Source organism: Lemur catta, chromosome 2 (genome assembly GCF_020740605.2).
Source record: "Lemur catta isolate mLemCat1 chromosome 2, mLemCat1.pri, whole genome shotgun sequence".
Classification (NCBI taxonomy): domain Eukaryota; kingdom Metazoa; phylum Chordata; class Mammalia; order Primates; family Lemuridae; genus Lemur; species Lemur catta.
In genome coordinates, this window is record NC_059129.1 from 3,694,018 (window position 1) to 3,710,940 (window position 16,923).

Here is a 16,923-nt window from a genome sequence, read left to right on the forward strand (position 1 = left end):
TGTCCCCACACCCCACGCCCAAGGGCAGTCACTCTCTAACCCTGCCCCTGCCCAGCCCCCGGCCACCGCCCATCTGCCTTCTGCCTCTACGATCTGCCGATTCTGGACGTTTCGTAGGAATAGAATCACACGTATGTGGCCTTTGCACGTGGCTCCTGTCGCTCAGCAGTGTTTTCAAGGCCCATCCGCGTCGTGGCATCTGTCGGATCTTCCTTCCTTCTCACGGCCGAATACTATCCCCTCGCGCAGGTGGTTTACCCGTGTCGTTTACCTGTCCGACGCAGGCGGACGTTCGCGCCTTTACGGATCACGTGCCGGGAACACTTGTGACCCAGCTCTCGTTCGAGCACCCTTATCCCTAGTTACCTGATATTATTCTTTCAACCTACTCACTTTTTACAGTTCAGTAAATGTGCTTAAAAAGGTAACTGGCTGTCCCCATCGTAAACAGAAAGCCAGGAGCCCCCTCTACACAAGTTACCGCGCGAGTACGCTCCCTGGAAATAAGGGACGGTTGAGGCGCCGGCGGGACTCTGGGTGGCAGCTCCCGTCTGGAGCCAGGGAGCTGGTGCCAGGCCGAGCCCCTCCCCCGACGGTCTCAGGGTCTCAGAGACCTGAAAGCAGAGCTGCTCTCCCCCTCGGGGTTTCTGGGTTCTCTTCCGCCACACCTGACTGCCGCCCCCGCACCCCAAAATCACATCACAGACCACTCCGGGAAACACTATCATGGTGGCTGAGACTTTGGCTCTGGAATCAGCTGTGGGTTCAAATCTTGGCTCTAATCAGCCACTTGCTGGCTGTGTGACGTGGCCAAGCTGCTTTGCCTCTCTGTGCCCGCCTCCTGGTCAGATGGGCCAGAGGAACAGCACCTTTCCTGGGGTGGGGGGGTGTCACAAATGGGACTGAGGGGCTGCCACAGAGCCGGGCACACAGGGGCTCCACAAAGCTTTGTGATGACGGTTGTTAAGGAGCCCTAGAGATCAGCCCCCGGCTCTGCCTGGTTGTCTTTCAACTAAGGAAGAAGCAGAGACCAGAGAGGGAAAGCGACTTGGCCAATGCCACCCAGCCAGCCAGCGATGGTCAAGATTAGTTCCTCGTCCCCCCAGTCTCCACGGAAGACCCTTTTGCGTGACTCCACAGCGGGGCCTGAGCAGCTGAGCGCCCAGGAATTTCATTCCACCTGCACTCATTAAGCACCTGCTGTGTGCCGGGCCAGCACCTCATACAGACACAGCCTCACCCTCCGAGAGTTCACCCCATAGACAAAGAGGAAATCAGCATTTATAGAAACAGTCACAGGACGGATGCAGGCGTGGGGGCTGCAGATGCCCAGAGACACCTCCTGACTGCTGGACGGGGCTGTGGTGGTCAGTGAGGGCTTCCTGGAGGAGGCGGTGGTGGCTGGGTTCTGCAAGATGAGGAGGAGTTCTGGGTTCCCCGGGCAAAAGTCTCCAGTGAGGAGAGGCCACAGAGAGAGGCAGATCCTGGTGCTAGGCGGGGCAGGAAAGTCATGTGAGCCAACGTACAGCGACAACAACCATCATGGGGGCGGTATGAGCTAATGTTTACTTTCTACGCGCCCGACTCCTCTCTCATTCCTGACAACCGTCATTATGACCCTGTGAGGTAGGCGTTAGCGTGGCGGGTAATTGTATTATTATCTCCACTTTACAGATGTGGAAACGGAGGACCAGAGAGGTTAAGTAACTTTCCCAACATCACACAGTAATTAGATGGCAGAGCCAGGTCTCCACCCTGGCCAGGCCCTCAAGAACTCCACGTGACAGTCCTGTAGGGCTCCCGGCACATAGTAGATACTTAACAGATCAATTTAAAATGCCAGGTGCCCCAAACCACAGCAGGATGGCACTTTCCACCTATTACGATGGCCATAATAAAAAAGGCAAATAACTATTGTTGACAAGGATGTGGAGCAATGCGAACGCTCGCGCCTTGCTGGCGGGAATGGGAGACGTGCACAGCTGCGGAAGACGGTCTGGCAGGTCCTCAGGAGGTCAAGCACTTCCCATGTAGCCCAGCAATCCCAGCCGCAGGAATCAACCCCCGAGAAACGAAACCCGCGTCTGCACAGAGCTCACACGCAAACGTTCACCGCAGCAGCATTCGTGGTAGCCCCCAGGGGAAACAAGGCGAATGTCCATCAACTAACGAATAAACCACACGTGGTATATCTGCATTATTCAACCAAAAACAGCAATGCAGCACTGACACGCGCTGCTATGCGGATGACCTTGAGAACGCTGTGCTGAAGGTGAAGCCAGACACGGAAGGTCCCCTGTTATGTGTGTCACTCCACATACGTGAACTGTCCACAGGAGCAGGAATGGACACGTAGCTGCCAGGGCCTGGGGGAGGGACATGGGTAGCGACTTTCTGGGGTGATGAGAATGTTCTAAAATTGATTACGGCGACGGATGCACAACTCTGTGAATATGTTGATACTAAAAACCAAGGAATTGTACACTTTACATAAGAGAATTATATGGTATGTGAATTATATTGCAACAAAGCTGTTACCAAAGAAAGAAGAAATGGCAAATGCCATTTATAGTTGGTGGGGGTTTGTTTCTTCCTCCCTCACCCTCAGGTCGGGTCCTGCCTTTTTCTGTCCTGTTTTCCAAGGAGGCTGGGCCACCTCCAGAAACTCCCAGCTGCCGGGAAGATGCTGCTTAACGCTCACAGAGGGCGGCCTGCGCGTCCGGCCCGGTGCTCAGCAAGTCACGTATGTATCAGCCCATGAATCCTACCACCCTCTAAAGTAAGTGGCATTGTTCTCCCCATTTTGCAGATGGGGGAACTGAGGTACAAAGTGATTCCGTAACTTGGCCACAGTTCTGCTGCCAGAACGTAGGGAGATTAGAATCCACACCTCGCCCTTTGGGTTTGGGGTTCCGAATGAGAGGCCCCCCACCATCCAGCTGGGCACAGGAGCTGACCACGTGTCCCAGAGAGAGCCACAGAGCCCCATGCCAGGAGTGCAGGGATGTGGGTGGGTCAAGAGCATGCAGGGAGGGGGACGCATCCCAGGAGTGCTGGGAACTGGCCAGGCCGGTCCGCTTTTCATCTCGCTAATGAGCCGCGCTGGGGGCCCGCTTTTCATCTCGCTAATGAGCCGGCGCTGGGGGCGGCCAGACGTGGCACCCCTGGGCAGAGAGCCCTGCTGATGGGGGCCGAGATACAGTCCTTCCCCACCACCCCCGCCCCGGCCCGGTCCCGCCCACGGAGCCAGCACCGGTGCACCGCGAGCCACCCACCCCAGTAGAGGGAAGGCACCCGGGTGCCCGCTGAGAGGACACACCCAGCCCTCGCTCTCCTTCCTGGGAGGGCAACACGGACGTGTGTGCTGCGGGCAGTGGCCATCCGGCCCCACCTGCTTGTCACCCGCTGAGCAAACCTAGTGAAGCAAAGGCACCACCCCAAGGTCACTCGGGGGGCAGCCCGAGTAGGAGAAGGACTTCGATGTCTGCAGCCAGCCGGGGTTCAAATCCTGACTTGAGCAGTGAGACCTTGAGGAGCTACTTTACATTTCTGAGCCTCAGTTTCACCATATGTAAAATGGGAGTAATAAGTCCTACCTAGTTAAGCATGTTGGGTGGGGGGGGGGAGTAGAATCAGGGTCACTTCTAGAAACACCTGAATCAAGTTTCAAAGATAACTTTGGGGTTCAAAGACTGAGCTGGAGGTTTAGAGCAGCATCTGGGACCCCCAAAACAGCTTCAAGATCATTTCTGCTCTGGACAAGAGTGGGGTATCCATGGCTATTTCACCAGCACCTAAAACCGGCTGGCACACGGAGGCGCTCAGCAAACACTTATTACAGGCAGGCACGTGAATGGCCTGGCACCGGGCAGGGGCTCCCTCAACGGTAACGACGACCGCTCGTTCATGCAACACAGGTTCATTGCGCTTTTACTCCCCAAGCGGGGGGCTGTAACCACCACACTGAGCCTTTACGCTGCCCCCTGACCAGCACAGGGCTCTGGCCGTGGGTCCCCTTTCTCTCCTAGGGGCCCCCCACTTGCCTGTGGCACTTGATCCTATAAAACAGGGTCCTTCTAGAAAACAGGCACCGCACAGTGGAGAAGAGGCCAAGGTTAACACTGCCAGGGCTGAGGTGTGTCACCGTCGGGGACCTCCACGTGTGCTGGAGGACACAGGGTTCCTTCCGTGGGCCCCGTCCCAGCAGTGCAAAAGCCCCGTCCCACCGGCAGAAGCCGCAGGCAAAGCCAGACTGCAGGATGCTCTGCAGAAGTGTCAAGGTCATGCAGGACAAGGACAGACCGGAGGAAACTGATGAGAGTGAGAACTAAATGCAATGAGGGATCCTGGGCGGGACCTGGGGACAGACAAGGGACCTTAGGGGGAAACTGGAGAAATGAGAAAAAACTTTACTTTAAAAAGGGGGGTGGTGTTCCTTCCAGGATCCTGGGTTTCCTAGCAAACGCCGACAGCAGCTGACACCTCTCAACGGTGGGACGCATTCAGGACGCCCACCGTGGACAGGCGGGAGGAGGCGGGGTGCTGGGGCCTGAGAAAAGCCCCTACCCTGGCCCAAGATCCCCCCTCCTTGAATTGCTGATGGGGCAGGAGCCGGTGGGGACCCAGGTCTCAGCTGGCCCCAAAACGGCCCTGAGCCCAGGCCAGGCTGCGGGTGAGGGGCTGCCTGCTGGGTGGGTTTTGCAAGCCCAGTGGGGTCACCTCAAGTGAGACCCTCACTCCCCACCCCGCTGGTCACTCTTCCTGCTTCAATTGTGTGGGTGCCACTGTCCCCTCCCCTGCAGCCAGAGGGGCAGCGTGACCCAGGGATCAAGCACCCAGACCAAAGTCACACGGCTTGGGGTCAAATATTGGCTCTACTCTTACCAAGCTATCAATGACTTAGCCTCTCTGAGCCTCAGTTTCCCTGGCTGTAAAATGGGAGTCCCTGCCACGCACACACCACAGGGCTGGGGCGGGGTTAGCTGAGAGTGCAGGCGTGAGGGGCTGTCTCGTGTCTGGGATACGAGAGAGCCGGACTCCGCCTCGACCTGGCTTCACCCTCCAAGGATTCGGGCTCCTTTTAAGGCGCTGATAAAAGCCAGCCACTGAGGCCTGAAGTCAGAATCCGCTGGTACCAGGGAGCTAAAACAAGGCCCTGGGCCACCCACACCATTCCTGCTGATGCCGGCACGAGCCGGGACACGCTCTTGTTCTGCCTCGCGGATGTCGCCTCGCCCAGATGCAGGGAATTCTCAAGCAACCTGAGTATCTGGAAGCGTCTCCTCCAGCATCTGCGGGCAGAGGCCAGGGCTCACACACGGGCCATCAGCCTGTCGGGAGGACGCCGGGTCCCAGGCCTGGGTAGGGGACACATGCACAGCCTGCTTCAGCCGTCTTGGGTCTGGGCTCAGGAGCAGGGGCGGAAGGTTTGGGGGTTTGGAGGCTACAGGGTGTTTCCGCTGCTCTGAGAACGCTGCTCAGTCCGCGGGAGGGAAACCGCGGAAGGGGAGGGCCAGGAGGACTCGTCCACCCGGTCGATCCAGCACAACCCGAGAACTGTCCCAGATCCCGGCCTCCCCTCCCCTGGTTCCACCCGGGAACAGATGCCCTGTGTGTCCCACTCCAACCGTCCCTACGGCCGCTACCTTGGTCAAGGTCACCGCCACTGGCCTGGACCAAGGCAACCACCACCCGCTCTCTGTTCTGAGAGCACAGGTGAGGTTGAGGCTGGACGACGGTGCCACCAGGTCACACTGCAGACGGACCTAAGAGTCGGAGAGACCTGCTTCCCGGCCTGCTGCCCCTCAGGGGACACTCAGACCCTCCCAGGACACCCGTCTCAGCCTTAATTTCCTCGTCCATACATGGGGTCCCCGCATCTGCTCGCCATGTAACAAACAGAAAGATGCATTCGATAGGTCAAATACGTCCCCAAGGGGGTGGGGACGCCATGCCGCTCTGCGTGCAAGGCCAGCGCCATCCCACAGAAATGGAGCTTGGGCCACACGAGTAATTAAAATTTTTCTAGTAGCCACATGAAAAGAGTAAAAAGGAACTCATAAGGTGAACTTAATGTTTGCATTTTATTTAACCTAATGTGTCCAAAATATTACCAATCTGACAGGTAACTTAATAGAACATTATGAATGAGCTGTTTTACGTTCTTTTCATACGAAGTCTTCAAAACCTGCCACACAGCCACACCTGCACACAGCTCGGTTGTTCCGAGCACACCTCCTGTGGCTACTGGTTATGACACAGGATGGCGTCACTCTAGGTGGTCTGGGTCCCTCTGCCCCGCTTAGCTCTAAGGCTGCAGTGACCGCAGCTCGTCGGTTCTGCTGCAATAAAGTTGATCAGCTCTTGGAGCATCCTTCTGTCTCACTCAGTGCCTGGACTTGGTGACGCTTCAGAAATGCTCATTCCCCTCTCCCTGCCGCTCCCCCACCAGGCCACACCTGGCCAGACACCTGCCCCAGGGGCCCTCCCTGGCTGCCTGACTCCAAAACCGCCCAAGGCTCCCAGCTGTGCCCAGTAAAGCATGGTGCCAGGGTGTGGAGTGCCCAGTGCTGAACCACAGCCCGCGCGTGCCCTTCCCTGGGTCCCCAGAGCTGCTGTGGCCGTTCCCACGGGCCCTCGGGCAGAGCTGGGGGCACTTGGCATGCTGCCAGCTGTCCCTGCCTCCAGGCTGGGGGAACAGCCTCTCCCCTGAGCGGCCAGCCCAGGAAGGGAGCACAGCCCAGCAACGTCAGAGAGGCCACGTTCCTGCCATCGCCTCCACCTGGCTGTCCTTGCTGCCCAGAGCTGCTCTGTCCCCGTGCGGGGTCGCAGCCCAGCCTGCACTCTCTTCTGTGCGTATAGATGGGCCCTTGCAGCCTCGGTGCTCCCTGCCCGGCCAGGGCCACCAGCCCTTGACTGTGGTTTCTCCCTTTTGGGGTTGACTCTGTCTCAGCGGGTGTGTACGTGGGGTGCACCCGCACTGGAACGTCCGGAACGCACAGGAGTGCACGCCTCTCGCCAGGAGCTGGCCTCACCTCTCCCAGAGCACAGGCCTGGCCTCCTGCCAGCCACGGCCTCCTCTTCTGCTGTCCTGCCTGCCTCTAGGGCTGGCCTGGGCCTCAGTGGTTCCCTGCAGTCCTCCGGGTCTGGTGGGAGGCACACCTCAGGTGACATGTGGTCTCTGTCCCCTGCCTGGCTCCTGGAACGTCTGTCCTGGCCCCGACACAAAGGCTGCACACAGTAGGCACTCAGGAAACAATCACTGAATAGTAGCAGCACTGAGAGCACCTACTGGGTGCCCACGGCCTGCTGGGCCCTTCTGTGCCTCATCCATTGAAATCTCATGGCTCTAAGGGTGGCAGGTAGGTGCTCTTTTCTTAATCCTTTTCTTAATCCTATCTAAGAAACTGACGTCCCCATGTCCCAGATGAAGGTAACTGAGGCTCAGAGGGGTTAAGAAACCTGTCCACAGTCACAGAGCTGGGAAGTGGTGGTGCCAGGATTTGAACGCAAGCAGCCAGGCTTCAAAGCCACCTCCTCAGTATAAGAGGAACTTCAGTGCCAATCTACACCCACCCCACCATGGAGAAAGGAACGGGAGACATCGAGGACACAGGACGATGGAGAGAGCCATCCACCACCCAGGGGAGGCAGAGTGACCCACGTCTCGCTGGCATCTTCGTCAGTGCAATTAATCCCAGGGGTTGGGTAACAATCAGTGGTGGGAAACTGAGGCTGAGTCATTCTCCTAAGGTGCCACCACAAGGGACTCCCAGCCTGTCCCTCTGAACAGGCCTTGCAGGTGGCAGGAACCAGCAAGGACTGAACACCTTCCTGGCCACGCCCTACCCCAGCGCCTGACACAGTTTCCGTCTCTGGTCCTCGTAACAACCCGTCACGGTAGCTGCCATCACAGCTCCCACCGCGGATGAGGAGGCCGAGCCCAGGGAGGGGTGGCAACTTGCTCAGAGTCACAGGCTCAGGAAAGGTCTATGCTGGGGACTGCTGCAGCCCAGCCAGGTACCTTCTAGATACTCAATAACTGCCAAATAAATTTTCACCCCCACCTCCCAACTCCCTGTCATCTCTCGGCCCCTCTTATAGGCCCTGGCGACAGGCCCTTCTCCAGTAACAAGCCCCTAGAGATACAAATTGTTGACATGCTATAAAATGTCTGCTCAGTTTAACACCTATTTAGGGAGCCCCAAGCTTATGCAAGGCCTGGAATTAAGGGCAACAGAAACCTCCCCGCCCCCCAGAGATGAGTAAATCCCTGTTGTCCACAAGTTTACAGGCTAATAGGTAGGGTTAAGAAAAACACCCCAATGACTATAATTACAAAGATTCCAGATCACCTAGGTCAGGGTATTTTCACCCACTCCTTCCCATTCAGGCCTTATAACCTAATTTGAATTGTGAAAATGTAGCTGAAACCAACAAAAAGCAGGAAAAGAAAAAAAAGAAACAATGGAAAAGCACGATAAACAGGACAACATGATAGAGGAGATCCAAACACATCAACATTACCGTAAATGTGGATGAGTTAATCTTGTCTATTAAACGATAAAAGACTGTCAGGTGAGAATACAAAAAAAAAAAATCACGCCTCCACCCCAAGCTATATGCCATTTACAGGACACACACCTGAAACTAAATGATAGAGGAAGATTAAGAATAAAGGACCCACCCAGCAACTGGCACGGAAAAGGGAAAGAAAGCATCGTCCCTGTACCTCTCAGACGAGCCGGAGTGAAACAATCAGTGTAACTATGTGGTTCCCGGAGGACCGATGTCTGGCTCCCACCCCCAGAGGTTTTCACTTCATTGGTCTTGGGGCTCGGACAGCAGGTTTAAAGCTTCCCGGGTGATTCTAACGTACAGCCAGGGCTGAGAACGAGGACCTGAACCACAGCAAGGCTTAAAGGGGAGCAGGATGAGGAAGAATCCCTAGATCTCTCCAGGAAGGAAGTCTTACGGGAAAGCAATACACAGGAGGTGCCCAGTAAATACCAGATTGATTGGTCAATTGACTGATACTCTCCCTGCTGGAAGTTTCTGTAGTAATTAGACAGTAAATTCCCCCACACCCAGGTATTAATCTCGGGGAAATAGATCCTAAGATGAGAGGGTTGCTGGGGTAGTAATTCCAGGTCTGGGGCCTAATCCGTTTCCGCCCAGGGAAGCCCACCCTACCTCCGAGCCGCTGGCGGGGCCTAGGTCTCTGTGTCAGGTGAGTGCTTCGGGGCTGTCGTTACAGACACAGCAGAGTTCGACCCATTTCAGGGAACACCAAGGCAGTCTTGAAGATTTTTGCGAGATTTAAACAGAGCTCAGGCCAACCTTGGTGCCCGCTCCACCCCCCCGGGATTAGGATGTCACTCTGGGTTCAAGACAAGTGGACAAGGAGTACCAGCCTACATTATTTAAGCACCTACAATGTGTCTGATGCTTTACACACATCTTCTCCCCCAATCCTACACACCTCCAATGTGCAGATTCAAAACAGACCTGCCACCACTTTTTATTGAGCACCTACTATGTGCTAGGCACCATTCTGGGGGTACGGGAGTTTCCACGCCAGTGATAAGGAAAGAAGCCCAGAGTGGGGCTGAAATGTGGCCAACCTCCCAGCTGAAGGTGGGTCTGAGGTTTGAAGCCCAGGCCTTCTCTTCCTCCCCCTGGGCCCTCGGTCCCTGCCCCTGGGCTTCAGCCTCCCCGTCAGTAACGTGAGGGTCTGCTTGCCCACTTTATAGTTCGGAGGAGTCAAGCTCCTATGTGGGGCAGCAGGGCTGAGGCCCCCTCTGGTCTTGGTGGCACAAACTCAGAATCCTTCCTCAGCCTTCAACTGGAAACAAAAAGTCCCCACAGCCAAGACGGAGAAGTGGAAACCCTGAAAGGTATCAACCTGAAATCCAAGCCTGGGCAGCTGGGCGGCAAAGAATTCTGCAAATTCTGTCTCTCCTGCAGCCCTGCGGCCTTCCGGGCTCACGCAGTGGCGGAGCCGCTGCCAAGGGGTGAACAGCAGCTCGGTGTGTTTATCTTACAAGATGGGCCCAACCCGCTGCCTGGGCAAGGGGGGGGCCGGGGTGGGGCAGCCACCGCTCAGCATGCCTGGTTAGAACAGCGGGGACTCTCTGAGCTTTGCTGGGAAAGAAAGGGGAGGTAGAATCTATCTCAGACGGACACTGTAACCACAAGTCAGGGGGACTATTCCAAGCTGGGGCCCCACCTCAGGCCCTCCTGTGTTCACACTTTCCGGCCCCCCAACTTCACGGAGAGTCTCCCTTTGTGACTGCCCCTCTGGAACCTGCTCCCCAGGCCGGGGCTCCCTCCCCTTCCTCCCAGACCCTTTCTTTCCCCCACGGGCTGCACTCCCAGACCCAGGACTCTGGGCTTCCTTCTGGCTTCCCCCCACGCCGCACCCTCTGCTAATTCTCCTCCTCCATGCCCCTCACTTAGCAAAACTTGAAGAGTCATGATCTACTCAAACACACGGAAAAGTGCTGAAAAGAATTAGGCCAGGCGTGGTGGCTCACGCCTGTAATCCTAGCACTTTGGAAGGCCAAGGCAGGAGCATCACTTGAGCTCAGGGGTTCAAGACCAGCCTGGGCAATATCAAGACCCTGTCGCTATAAAAAATAAATAAATTAGCCAGGCGTGGTGGCACCTGTAGTCCCAGCTATTCGGGAGGCTCGAGCAGGAGGATCACTTGAGCCCAGGAGTTGGAGGCTGCAGCGAGCTGTGATGATGTCACTGTACTGCAATCTGGGCGTCACTGTACTGCAGTCTGGGCGGCAGAGCAAGACTCTGTCTCAAAAAAAAAAAAAAACAAAAAAAAAACAACAAAAAACCAAAAACCAGCCAGCCCTGTGCGGACCACCAGGATTTAGCTGATGTTCTCACGCTGCCGTGTTTGCTTCAGGTTTTCTTTGGAAAGGAATAAAGTGCTATTGTGCACGATGCTTTCAGCCCCGTCCTCACGTACATAGGTTTAGACTTACTGGTCTCTTCCTAAGCCTGTTTTGTACTCTCAGCACACGTGTGTCTGCATCCGGGCACGGTGTGTGGAATTGCTCTGGTATGTTCTTTAAAGTGCATCTGTACAAACCACCTCTTTGCAGCCTTCGTCAACTTGCTTTATCCACTTGATGCGATGCTTTCTCGGGGTGTGTCTACACACGTGCGTGTCTGTACACACATCCCTGTCACATTCCTTCCCTGTGCTGTCTGTCCAGCCACCTCCTGGGCATCCTGGGCTGGCTAAGACCACCCTCCCCCATTCCCGAGGCCCATCCGGGGTCGGGGGTCAGGGCCATGCTCTGCACTCCCCGAGTCCTCTGCCTCTATCTCAGCACTTGTCACCCTGCACTGTCCCCAGCTGTTTACTCAGCCTGCTTGCCACCCACTGTCCTGCACACAGAAGGTGACTGAATGGGGACAGGGGGCCACCTGCAGGGGGCCCACCAGGGGGCCTTGCATTCCTTTCCACCCGTCCACCCCACCTGCTGGGTTCCACTGGCCCTGGGGGGTGCGCAGGCCAGTCTGTGCTCCCTCGAGACGCTGAAGGAGGGGGAGAGTCTTAGCAGCACCCCCACCCCCGGCTCACCCCCGTTCATTCATTCAGCACATGTGCCAGGGGACACATGTGCAGCCACATCTGGCCACTACAGAGTCACATGGCTGCTGAGATAAGAGCCACAAAGGAGAAGGGGAGACAGCAGGTGGATCCGCCCCAGCAGAGAGGCCGGGGAGGGCTTCCCAGAGGAGCAAGGGGTGAGCCTGGAAGCAGCTAGGAAGAACATCCTGGCAGGAGGGGGGATGGGCAAAGGCTGGGTGGCCAGATGCAGCCTGGAGACCGGAGGGGGACAGGCATGTCTCCACGCAGAGCAGTGGCTCCCAGGGCCTCAGAGCAAAGTGAGGTCTGGGGTGGGAGTTAGGCAGCCGGGGGTATGGTCAGATTTGTATGTTGTAAGGAGCTCCCTGGCTGCCATGGGGAGAAGGGCAGTATCAGGGTGGAAGCAGGAACCATGGAGAGCCTGCTGCAGGTGTCCAGGTGAGAGGGGCTGGTGGCCCCGGGGCTGCTAGCTCTTGAGGCAGGGAGAAGTGGGGGTCCATTTAAAGTGGAAGAGGCAGGGATGGAACCTGAAGAGAGGCAGAAAGGGGCCCCAGGCAGCCTCCGCAGGCTACAGCACAGCAACCTGCCAACGGCGGCGGAGAGAACAAAGACCAGAGCCCATTTCCCTCTTTGGGCTCCCAAGACAGGCTGGGGCAGGCCCGCTGGGAGGGTGGCGGGTGGTGCCAGCAGCACCTCGCAGGGCCCTGCCTGGCAGCTACGTGCCGGGAAGGCCGGGTTCTCCTCCCTTGGCGAGGAGCCTGCCCCAGCCCCCACGTCCCTCCTGATGTCTCCCCTACCTTAGGGTGTTGCCCAAGGGTGTGAACTGAGCTATGCCTCTCGCCCCAAACTCCCTCTCCCCGGAGATCCCCTGAAATGCTGCCATCAGCTCCGTCCTGAATCTCATTCATTAGGTCTCTCTCTGCCAAGAGGACTAGGCGAGCGGCGGGGGGAAGCCAGGTGGAAAGGGTTGCTGAGGGTAGAGGCAGAGCACAGGACAGCCGACACATGACTCCACCATTGGGCCTGGGGCGGTTCCTGGACACGCCTGCCACCAGCCCCAGGTACGGATGGACGGGGAGGCCTGTGTCCCACCCAGGGGGCCCGGACCCCGCCATTGGCCATGTGTGAGCCGTGAGCACAAGGTGAACGAATGCCTTTACTCGGGCCTCAGTGCTACCCTCAGTGAAATGGGACACCACCGCCCGCCTGGCACGCACTGTCAGAGTGGGTGGCTGTAACGTCCACGCCGTGCTGGGCACAGCACGAGGGTGCTGGAGAGACGGCCGGTGGCTCACCCCGGGCCAAGTCACCCATACGGCCGGGGCTGGATAGGCTTTGCTGACAAGGCCCCTCCCGAATCGCTCCAGTGTTCCAGCTGCCCCTGGTCAGTGGGCGCGTGAGAGTCTGCGTGCGTCAGCTGCCTGCTCAGCAACGGGCCTAGCGTGCTCGTTACTCGTACCAGCTGTGTGTGCCACCACAGGGGCTGCTGGATTTCCCAAGCGCTCGCTCTGAGCGGGTCCTGCCCGTGCATTACCCCCCCACACCCACCCCGCAGCCTCACCAGCTGGGGTTGCTGTCACCACCCCATCTCACAGATGAAGAAACTGAGGCTCAGAGACCTGCCCGCAGGAGAGGGAGAGCTGGGGACTGAACGCACGCCTGGCTGACATCACACACGGCCCCAGGAGGCTCCGGGCAGGCCGTGCCCCCCTTTCAGCAGTGCTGCCCCCCACGGCCTGGCCCTGCCTCCCGTGCAGGATTCTGCATTCGGGCCGGGCCAGTCTTTCAAGACCCTGCCTGGGCGAGGCCAGGCTGCTGGGAATTGACTGGGACCCAGGTCTGGGTGGAGGGGCGAGATTAGTCCCATTTTGCAGGTGGGGAAGCTGAGGCTCGGCAAGGCCAAGTTTCTTTCTCAAAACCAAACAGGTAAAATTCAGTCTGACTCCAGAGCTGGATCTTAACCAGCCCACCACGGGTCAGACACTTCCCCTGGGAAGTCCCTGTCACCTTCCAGGACCTCTGCTGGGAGCCGTCACCTCAAGCCAGTCACAGAGCACCCGAGCGGTCAAGCTAGAGACCTGACCTATGTTCCACTGCTCCGCCTGGCCCACCACTCTGATAGTCATGGAACCATGCGTGTATTTAAGCTTAAGTCCATCTCGTCTCCCTGATGTGACTGACAGCGACTCAAGTGCAAGGAGGATGTAGGGGATCCGCCCACATCCCCCGGGAGTGGTGGCCCTGCAGTTGTGCAGTGTACAGCCTGCCCATCGGGACACCCAGCTCAATCCCAGCGCACAGCGCGTGCCTTATCCACACATGCTCAGTAACTGTAACCATCACAGCTGCTGTGACACTGAGGCCCCCTATTGTTCTTAACCCCGTCCCTGTGCTGTTTCATTTAATCCTCAGCCAACATCGCCAGGCAGGCACGGTGCTTACCCCACTGCACAAGTGGGAAAACAGGCTCAGAGAGGCCAAGCCGCTCCTCCAAGGTTGCACAGCCAGGAGGGTGGGAGCAAGTCTCCTCCAGGGCCTCTCTGCTGGGCTGGACACGTCCTTGGTGACCTGCACCACCAGGCCTGACTCTGTCATTAGTTCAGGTGTGAACACCAGCTCGCACACCTGTCATTAGGAACCCGGGCCAGGGAGCAACGGGGTTCACACCCTGTCCCAGCCCTCCCCAGTTTCAGCTCCTAAAAGGCTGACAGACTGGGAGGGGCGGGCTCCCCTCCAACCACTCATCCACACTTTGCGTTCCAAAGCCCTGACTGCCGGGGTGGGAAGGTCACCGGTCCCCTGGATGGGCTTGGGACAGTGATGCTCACCCCCATCTGAGCACTTCCTGTGTGCTGGGGCCCTGCTCCTGCCAGCAGCCCCACACGGGAGGCACTCATCACCACCCCTGCTCTGCAGACAAGGACAATGAGGTTCCCAGAGGTTCCATGCGTGTGGCAAGCCAGGACCGGAAGCGAGGCGTCCTGCTCTCAGGGCCGGAGCTCCCGCCCACCTCGAGGCAGCCCCCTCCTCCCCAGACAATGAAAGAGGCCCCCAGAAAAGTCAGGGCGAAAGACTAACATGGGGCCAGTTTCCCTGTGACTAGCAACCGCGGCTTAGAGTCACAAGTACCCCCAGCTGCGCATCAGGCGGCGCTCATGAGACGCTTGCTGAGAGGATGGGCACAGGGCTGCCCCCAGCCCACAACCCAGCCCAGAGAGTATTCCAACTGAGGGGAAGGGGCAGAGGGAGACCATGCAGGGACACACCTGCCACCTACTCAGGGCTGTGACTGGGGTGACAAAGCCCAAAGGAAGGGTCTTTCACCCATCCTGGGAAGAGACCCAGGAAGGCTTCCTGGAAAAAGAGACCGCTAAGCTCAGACCTGGGCCCACTGGCTGTCAGCCAACGACAGAGGGTGACTGCCTTGGGCCAGCAGTACAGAGTGGGCAGGAGGGGACAAGACCCCACCCATGTCTCTGCACCCCCAGGCCTTCAGAGTCCCGGCAGCTGTAAAGGACAGGTAGCCTTCCCTCCACCCTCTGCCAGCTTGACTGGGTTCATTACAAGCTTTTGTTAGGTCCAAGCCCTGGCCTTGGGGGTCGCAGCTGGTGGGGGGAGGCAGGGAGCAGGGCGAGGTCTGGCCCATCTCCTGGTGTGTGCAGGGCTGGATAGGTCTGAGCGTTGGTGGGGGGAGGACAGAACAGTCGTCTGTGGCTGGCACGGAGCATTTGATTGTGCAATGCCTGAGGGAACAGGGCAGGGACTGGACGGGCCCCCGGCTGGGTCTGAGAGCCAGCTGGACAGCCGCGGAGGAACAGCACGCAGGGCCCTGCCCAGCCTCTGGGGCTGTGGGAGACGGGGAGGGGTGGGTTGGAGGACTCTCCAAGGGGGTGGGGGATTGTCCCTGAGCTTGCAGCAACCCAGATGGGAGACGTGAGGAGGGTGGATTGGAGGGTGGATCTCAGGGCAGGGAGTTTCTGAAAGGGCAGGGGAATGCAGTGCCCACTGCAGCCTTCTGGCGCCTGGCCCCTGCACCTGCCCGACAGGTCGGCCTGGGTGGACCGCAGGGGTGGGCTGGGGGCCTGGGCGAGTCCTCTCTTGGCTCCATGGGGGCCTGGGGAGGGCATGAGGAGCTGCTCAAGGGCACGGGGCCTCCCAGTGAGAGGGGCTTGGGGCCAAACTCCCAGCCAGGTAGGCCGTGCGATGTGCCAGGTCCCCCCCGCCTGCCTGAAGCCTCTTGGAGGGCGAAGTTGGCAAAATGCTCCTCCCACCCCCTTCCGAGGGCCCCCATTCTATTTTCCGTGGTGGGGGGGCAAGGAAGGGGCCTAAGTCCTGCCCACTCCCTCAATCTCAGCATCTCCACCGGGCTCCCCCAAACCGGTTATTAAGTGAAGACATGAGGCTTATCAAAACGGACGTGGGCTGCTTCTCAACGCAAACACATCAAGACATGTCATTCCCTTCCCAGGCCGCCCTGGGAACCCGCGGCCGAGACGCGCGGGTTTCGGGCCGGGGTGGAGGAGCGAGCCACACCCCTGAGAAGCCGTCCTGCGAGGAGGCGCCCGACGCCGCCCAGCCTCGGCTCGGAACCGGCGTGGCTGCGCCCCGGGGGCCACGGGGGAGCCTCAGCCTGTGCCCCCACCCCATCCCGCACCCGCCAGGGCCCCTGGGCGCCGCCCTGGAGCGCAGGCTGGCAGGTGCCGGGAAGCGCTGCGGCAGGAGGCCGCCCCCGCCCCCCCGACGCCGGGGGCACCTGCGCTCTCGGACGCCGGGGGAGCCGCCCGCGCCCAGCCCCCGGCAACGCGCCCGCCTCGGGTGTAGTTTCCTCCGGACACTCCGCCCGCCCCGGCATCCCGGTGGCGATTCTGGCGCAGGAGCGACCCCGGGACACAGAGGAGCCCCGTACCCCCGCTCAGTCGCCCATGCCCTAGGCCCCCAAGGCAGCGCTCCCTGGGCTCCTGGAGTCCCCGACGCCACCTATCGTGCCCCCCTCGGCGCCCCCCCAGTCCCTTCCCGACCCGGGCGGTGCTGCCCAGCTCCAGGGCGGCCTCGGCCCCGGGCAGCCCCGGGCGGGCGGTCTCCCCCGGCGCCAGGGCTTCCGAGGGCGTCCAGGGCGGGCCGTGCGGCGCCTCCTCACCTCCGGGTCTGCACCGAGGGGCTGTATTTGCCTTTGTTTCTCTTCTTGAAGAGCGAGTTCATGGTGGCGCTCGGGGGTGCGGGCAGGGGCGGCGGCGCAGGTGAGCGAGCGGTGGCGCTGGGACCCCGAGTGCGGCGCGGCCTCGGCGCCCGGTCACTACCGGCGGGGGGCG

General features: G+C 59.1%; 1 protein-coding gene across 2 annotated transcripts in view; it reads right to left on the reverse strand.

Moving 5' to 3' along the window:
* The window catches only part of PPL (periplakin), a 39,154-nt gene extending 22,231 nt beyond the window's left edge, over positions 1–16,923 (reverse strand). For both annotated transcript variants that reach the window (XM_045542523.1, XM_045542522.1), the window contains exon 1: positions 16,752–16,923. In XM_045542523.1, coding sequence (XP_045398479.1) covers positions 16,752–16,813 — 62 coding nt within the window. In that variant the 5' untranslated portion in view covers positions 16,814–16,923. The remainder of the gene's footprint in view (positions 1–16,751) is intronic.